This window comes from Triticum dicoccoides, chromosome 4A, assembly GCF_002162155.2.
Source record: "Triticum dicoccoides isolate Atlit2015 ecotype Zavitan chromosome 4A, WEW_v2.0, whole genome shotgun sequence".
Classification (NCBI taxonomy): domain Eukaryota; kingdom Viridiplantae; phylum Streptophyta; class Magnoliopsida; order Poales; family Poaceae; genus Triticum; species Triticum dicoccoides.
This window is the reverse complement of record NC_041386.1, coordinates 627,561,875-627,569,762: the sequence shown is the minus strand read 5'-3', so window position 1 is coordinate 627,569,762 and position 7,888 is coordinate 627,561,875. Positions and strand designations below refer to the sequence as shown.

At 43.9% G+C, this 7,888-nt stretch overlaps 1 protein-coding gene across 1 annotated transcript; it reads left to right on the top strand.

Annotated features, from left to right (window-relative positions):
- Positions 1–2,872: 2,872 nt before the first annotated feature.
- On the top strand, positions 2,873–6,352 carry LOC119283899. Its single transcript, XM_037563256.1, has 3 exons — positions 2,873–3,959; positions 5,179–5,278; positions 5,922–6,352. The coding sequence occupies exons 1-2, from the start codon at positions 2,873–2,875 to the stop codon at positions 5,229–5,231; spliced, it is 1,140 nt and encodes a 379-aa protein (XP_037419153.1). The 3' UTR covers positions 5,232–5,278; positions 5,922–6,352.
- The last annotated feature ends 1,536 nt before the right edge of the window (positions 6,353–7,888 follow it).

The following is a 7,888-nucleotide window of genomic DNA, read 5'->3' as shown; positions in this document are numbered from 1 at the left end:
TCGCCAGTCGCCAGAGCCATCTCCCCTGCCCCTATAGAGAATCCCGCTTTCCCATCCGAATCTATTTTTTCTGACATCCGATCCTACATGATACGCGAGGCATCATCCTAGGGTTATACATTGGCCATGCCCTCAATGTTCGAGTAATGTGACGTTAGCTCGCAAACATGTCAAATTAATCACGGGATGTTACCCATAGTGATATTTTTGGCGTTAACCAACTGCACCGGTGGTCGCAAAAATAAACGTCATACTTCGTTAGAAAATCTGTAGAAGATGACATTTGTTTGGCCTTTGGTGTCTCCATTGCTGCTGATCGTAGTGTGGTGCCTGGCCTGTGTCCTTGCTTTCTTGAGGGCATGTCGGTTACGCTAAGTTCTGTAATGCGTTAATGTGATGCTCTGGCTGATATTCTATCTGCAGAAAGCCAACTCTCCAGATATTTTTCAGGGTTCAGACTTGTAAACCACTTGATGTTTTTTTGAGAGAGATAACAATAAGTTTCAGTTGGATTTAGAGTTTGCGTTCATCTTCAAGGTACTGGCAGCATTGTTGGAGTAGACAGAACATAATACACACTGCTGCTTCTTCCATTACTGATTCTGCATAGATGGAACTAAATGTTCAGCTGCCACATTACTTACAAATACTTGAGAGCTAAATGAGTATATATGATTCATGTGCATAGTGAGAGGCGGCACCTTCGGCCCATCTCTGCATGGTTTGTGACATTGCTGAAGCTGCTGTTCACGCAGGCATGTATGGCGGCGGATTTAGAGTATGGGGCATCTTCAAGGTGCTGGCTGGCATTGTTACAGTAGTTCAGTGGCTGAACTGGACCTACCACCGACTGGCAATTTCGTTTTGGAAAAGCATTTCCATCTACTATTGGATAGCTATGTCAGTAGAGAAACATCAATGGGTTAAGTGAGGATATCTTTCCCGCCAATCCTGTGCGCCAACCCGCATACATCGCAAATGAGCTTGAGCAGCGAAAAAGAAGTTTCCTAAATGTGAAAAATAATCAGGAAAAAATAGACATGTAAAATGTTTAGGTAGCATGCATGGGCTTGCATTTTTTTCATACAAAAAAAAGATCATTGTTGCGACCTGTGTATCTAAAGTTTTAATATTTGAAAATTGAGGGAAGTATTGAGTTTTTTTATCGATGGAGAAAATCTATGAATACCCATATAAATGATTCAAGAAAATACATGTGTAATTTTTACATTTTTGGAAGTTTTTAAATTTTATTTTTAGTTTAAATTTGTCCCGGGAACCAATCCACTCTGCTATCTCTAGTGACATGGTAATTCTTGCATTTTTTTATTAAGAAGAGCACCATCACGACCTATGTAGAAGTCAAGTTTTAATGTTTGAAAATTTAGGGAAGTATTTAGTTTTTTTTGGAGAAACAAATCTATGAATACCATTTGTAATTTTTTATGAAGTTTTTAATATTTATTTCAAAGTTAAAGTTTGTCCCAAGAACCTTTCCTCTTTGCTTGGTCTAGTCACATGTTAATTCTTCCATTTTGTTTTCATTACAAAAAGCACCATTTCAACCTATATATGTAGAACTCAAGTTTTAATGGCTAAGATTTTAGAAAGTATTCTGTTTGCTTTTTAGGGAGATTTTTATATGAATATGTAGTGTCCATAAATGATTGAAACGATTACATCTGTAAACTTTTACATTTAGTATTTATAAGTTATTGTAGTATTTACTTGAAGTTACTATTTTCCCTGAGAACCTTTCCTCCACTCTGGTGACATGGTAGTTTCTTAATGCCTTCCAGTTACAGTAAGAATGTGCACTAGCGTTGGAGTGAAAATGCAAGCGGTGAGGCCATTTCTGTGAAGTGGAAGATCAAAACATTCTCTCCAACAATCGCAAGGTTAAAGAGGAGCCTGAAATATCAGACGGTCCACATTGAATGTTGTATATGTAATTGGCTTTTTCTTATGCTGACCTCAATTATGATATATGAGTTGAGTTTTCTTGCACTTAGCCATGAGTGTCTCGAAGGTATATGGGTTTGTATAGTGTGTAGTATTTATGCAATGTGATTGAGCCTGAGGTCCTAGGACATTAACCGGTTGTTTGCCTCAAGGTTTTTGACATTTTGCAAGCTATATGTCATATTAGTAAATTTATATTTAAAAATAGTTTTTTATTATATATATTATGTTATATAATTCATATTTTGTTTATCTACCTACCAATGTTGAGAGAAGATTAACGAAGGTTGCTGAGGAAAGGATGACACCACTCACATCTGCCACCAACTTTAGAGTCGATTTCATATTAAATCGATGACCAATGGGAGGATGCTTTGAGATTGGTCAATGTGTTCTCAATGTGATGATGCTTTGGAAGTGTTTTTCGATTTTCTTTTTGACGAAGGGTGGAAGGGGGCCTAACTTAAGGGAAACGCTTGTGCCTGGCCGACCGGCTGATCTTCACCCGGTCACGCGCGAGCCACGTGATCGAGGCGCATCATACATCTCGCGCACCTCCCTGCCCCCACCTTATCTTGTTTCTTCCTCTACCTTCTTCCTGTACCTTCTTCCTCCAGATCCCCTTCTCTCTTTCTCTCTCAACCGCATCCACGCACGGTGGTGGCCACGCTCCTCGCCTTCCTCCTCCAGATCCCGCCGCCGGCTAGCTCCTATCCCTCGTAGGTCCCTACCTCCAACCTTAGCGCCCACGCACACTTCTTCCGCTGCCCCTGGCCGCAGATTCCTTCTGCCCCGGCGAGCCGGAGTTGGAAGTCACCTAGTACTCGCCCTAACTTAAAGCAGAGCCCAGTTATTTTGTTCGTTCTCTCAAAGCCCAAAGCCTACACACACCCACTTTCCCCCGAACCCCATGGAGGCACAGACAAGCTCGCCAGCGGCCGCCGCCGCGCCACTTCCCCCGGACGATCTCCTTCGGGAGATATTCCTGCGCCTCCCGCCGGAGCCGATCCACCTCTTCCGCGCCTCCTTCGTCTGCAAGCACTGGCGCGGCCTCGTCCATGACGCCCGCTTCCTCCGCCGCTTCCATGATTTCCACGGCGGCACACCTCCCGTGCTCGGCTTCTTCAACCAGAAAGGGCCTCCCTTCTTCGTCCCCACCTCTGGCGGCTTCGCGCTCTCCACCGCCACGATGTCCCCAGATGACTGGTGGGCCCTCGACTGCCGCCACGGCCGCGCCCTCATTGAGAGCTGCCGCACTGGGATGCTGCTTGTCTGGGACCTCGTGACCGGCGACAAGCAGTACCTACCGCTCCCCGCGCAGGACTATGCTCAGTACAATGGCGTGGTTCTGTGCGCGGCCGGCCACGCCGACCACCGCGACTGCCATTTGTGCCCGTTTCTCGTGGTGTTCGTGTTCAGTGACGACAGGGATTTCATCACCTCCGCATGCGTCTTCTCGTCCGTGACCGGTGCCTGGGGTGAGATCACTTCGATTGTTATACCAGATGCATTAATTCTGCCAAAGCCGACGGCTCTGGTTGGAAACACGATCTACTTCCCGTTGGATAACAATAACATCATGGAGTTCCTTTTGGATAAGCATAGCTTGGATTTAGTTGAGGAGGTGCCATATACCTACGATCAGACTATCATCATGCCGACAAAGGATGGATGCCTCGGTTTAGCTGGAGTGGAACGATTCAATTTCAATCTTAATCTGTGGTCAAAGGTGGCGAGCATTGACGGGGTGGTGACATGGACACATCTAAGGGTCATTGAACTCGAAAAAATTCTTGCGCCTGAAGCGGTGTCAGCGTGTATGGTTGGAGGTATTGGAGCCCATGCAGTTGGTTGTGCGGTAGATGCGGATGTGATCTTCATCGATGTGTATCCTAGCATCTATATGATCCATCTCAAGTCCATGAAGATAGAGGAGGTGTCGAAGAAACGAATCGGCAGACAATATGTTTTTCATTACACAAGTTTCTACACTCCAGGTACCGCCAATATTTACAGTGTTGCAGAGTTCACTTTAATCTTTCAACTATATCCACCTTCAAGATGCTTTACAATATATGAGTCAGCCGTAGTTCATTTACAAATGATAAGTTTTCATGGAGCTTCTTTTGAAAGAACTGCTAACTAAATGATGAGCAATTAATACTCTGGATCCTCCTGCTGCTGCTCGTTCTAGTAGGATTTGCACCAAGTTACTAACAAGTCATTCACGCAACTACGCGAGAGCGAAAAATAACCCTTTCACAACTAGAAGATGTATAGGAGGAAGTCCTGGCATTGTTACTTGCATGTGTTTCATATATTTGCTCTTCATCGAGAGTTCCAGAGTCACATCCCGCAATTTGCTTATAGCATAATTCATAATCAATTATTTGATGTTCAGTTGGGCTACACATCTAAATCTAAACAGTGATCATTGTGTTTACTGCTAGAGTTTGGGCTTGTACGTTTAGTCAAGTGGCACCATTAAAAAGTAATTTGCTTACCAGCAAGCATACACTTGAGGAACAATATAGTTGTATCCTGGCACCGGTTTATAATTGTTCTTCCATCTTGTTCTGTTGTGGTATATTGGATAATATAATCTCACTGAATCACGAGAGTTGACAAATTAAGGAACCAAAGTGACCAATAGTCAGCATTTTGTTTGTGTTGCATAATAGAACAATAACCAATTGGCGAGTCAATGCTGAACTCTTTTCTCTTTCAGTTTAAGCAACTGGACTCTAATGTCTGGATTCTGGATATTGCCTTGTCAATTGCTCGAGCTTCAATCTATGTTGGAATTTAGGGTGGTTACTTAGTTTCTTATTTCTTTGGTCTGCATTCTTTGTTCTGAACTGTAGAAAAATATGCGTTCATTCTGGTATTCTTTCGCTTTCATGTGCATACAAAACATAGATATAAATTACGAATGGGCCCACACCAAAACAAAATCTAAAATGCTTCTTGGTTAAGTAAATCACTGAATACCGTTATCTTTTGCTTTGAGGTAGATTAGATGTCTTGACGAATATTTAATTCTTGATTTCTTGCAGTACATGTCATTTCTTAATTGTTCTTTGACTAGTAGCAAAAGCTAGTATTTTCTGCAAGGTGAGATATATAATAAGTGTTTCATTTATGTTTCACCACCTCTTATCAGTTATTTTTTGGTCCATGTTTTTCAATTGTTATTGACTTATATTCTTCTCATAGGAATTACCATTGGTGGTGCAAATGATCAAGTTGAACTGCTGAACAACAGTTGAGATGATTGTGCTGTTACATCTGCTGATACGCTTTGTTGGTTCAAGAGGTGATATGACATCCTCTGTTACTCTATTGTTTTGTTTGCAAGCACTGGATCAATATTCTCTGCAGTGGTGAAAAAAAATCTAGTGGTATGCACAGTACAGCTGGAACCTTGAATAATGTGACTATATCGCCTACTTTGACCTTATTCGCTTTTTCTCTTGGAGCTGGGAAACACTCCTCGATCTGCACAGTTCGTAGTTCATTATGCTGATGTCCTACCACAATGCAGTTTATCATATGAGACAATTTTATATCATTTCTTTGATATCCTTTTGTTGTATAGTCGCATCAGTCACGAGCTAGAGTCTTTGCATTTTATAGAGAACACAATGGCAGGAAGGTTTCAGCTCAATCTTCAGATATGGACTCATGCATGCTCTCATTGTCACTAATCATCACCTTGAGCCAAAAGTATTTCAGTATTACTAGAAATCAAATGTTACCCATGACTGGTAATCTTGCTAGTACAGTGTACTACTTGTTCTCTCTCTGCTGAGATGTGCAAAGAGACGAGAGAACAAGTTTAACGGTTAGAAACTGTTTTGCTAGTGCAGTTTGAACAGATATCGTTTTCTCTGTATTTTTGCCCCTCGTGATTCTGAGTAGCCAAAATCGGCTCCGCTGATGAGATTGCTGCTGTGCAGGTTTCCGTCGAGCGGTGAATGTGGCTGTAAACGAACTGCTACTCCTTGAGAAGTGTGTCGCTCACTTGCAAAACATGAGGAGTTAATAGCATGATGTTGACCAACTGCAACGGTGGTTGGTAAAACATAGATCATCCTATGAAATATTGCTGATGACAAGAGCCTGTTCGAGTTTGATTGGCCTCTGGTTGTCCATTTGTGGCTTTAATAATGCTCTGTAGCACATTCGTGCTGAACCAATATTTTATGTTTTTCTTCAGAGATTCCCATGGCTTTGTGATCTCTATGATCGTCCGCTAAAAATTGTCACAGTTTGTTCTTTTCTTTTTTGGTGTACCGTCGCAATGCTGTGTAATGCACAAAATTGAACTCTGCTAGTGTGATGGCATGGCAATATGGCAGGTGCTATACGCCTATACCTGGGAAGTATATATGCAGTTTCTCCTTCAAATTTGAATTCTAGCTTCAGGTAGTATACATGCTTTTCGCTGTCAAAGTGTGCAGAAGACGAAAATCGTGACGGAAGCAACGCAACGCGCTCGGGCCGTCGCGTTGTACCACAGGTAGCCCTTTTGTTTATATATATGAACTCGGGCTTTTAGCCGGACGTTCAGCGTTTGGGTTCATGTCTTAAGACTAAGGTGCCGGCGTTTTAGCTTCAGAAATACATCCCACACCTGTTTGGACCATGAGTAAACGAAAGCTTCATTATTTTTCCTGGTCTTCTATCTTGAGCTTTTGATTCATCATCAGGAGCTACTAGTAATACAACTACAGAGTTAAAAAAAAAGGACGAAGTAATCTCTGATGATTCTATTCATATGCAGCGCACGGTATAAATACAAGTACATCATGTGTCTGACAACAGTCACATCACAACGGCATGTCCTACATGCATACACAGATGCACGGTGGAGACATTGTCGCAGTAGACGAGTGTAGCACGGTTTGATGGGTGCGCGCGCTCGTGAAGTAGTTACTCGTTCGAGATCGGCGTCTGGAGTGAGATCACTTTCTATTCAAGTACCATATTCATTACTTGAGTTGAACCTAGAACCGGGCGTTCGATTCCACCGAACCGACAGGGTCGGTGCTTCGGTGTTTACAAAATTTCGATTTTGAGAAAAACCTGACCGATCGGTCAACAGAAAATCAGCTAACCGGTGCTTCGGTCCACCGAAAGCTCGGTTCGGTGACCGGTTGTGACCGAACAACACCGATCTACAACCTAGAAAATGACATACGAAGCCAGAAATCGTGTGCGCTCCACAGAATCACTGCTCACAATAGATCAAAGTTACTCCACGGAATCGTGTGGATGGGAAGCAGTGAAGGTTGCGCAAAAGAAGGAAGAGTGAGGAGAAGGCGTCGGCTGCCGGACCCCGCCGCTGGCTGCTGGGGTAGGAGAGTAGGGGCGACTTGGGCTATGGGGGAAATAGCCCTGGAAGGAGAGGGAGGAGGCCACCCTGGTTGCGTGCTACTGGACAATCACCGCTGGCTGCTAGGTTGGGGAGCACTGGCGGCTAGGGTTGGGAATTTGGGATTAGGACTGGGTGTTCGGTTCCACCGAACCGACCGGGTAGGTGCTTCGGTGTTTACAAAATTTCGGTTTTGACAAAAAGCCTACTGATCGGTCAATGGAAAATCAGCTAACCGGTGCTTCGGTCCACCAAAAGCTCGATTCGGTGACCGGTTGTGACCGAACAACACCGATCTACAACCTAGAAAATGACATACGAAGCCAGAAATCGTGTGCGCTCCACAGAATCGCTGCTGACAATAGATCAAAGTTACTCCACAGAATCGTGTGGATGGGAAGCAGTGAAGGTTGCGCAAAAGAAGGAAGAGTGAGGAGAAGGCGTCGGCTGCCGGACCCCGCCGCTGGCTGCTGGGGTAGGAGAGTAGGGGCGACTTGGGCTATGGGGGAAATAGCCCTGGAAGGAGAGGGAGGAGGCCACCCTGGTTGC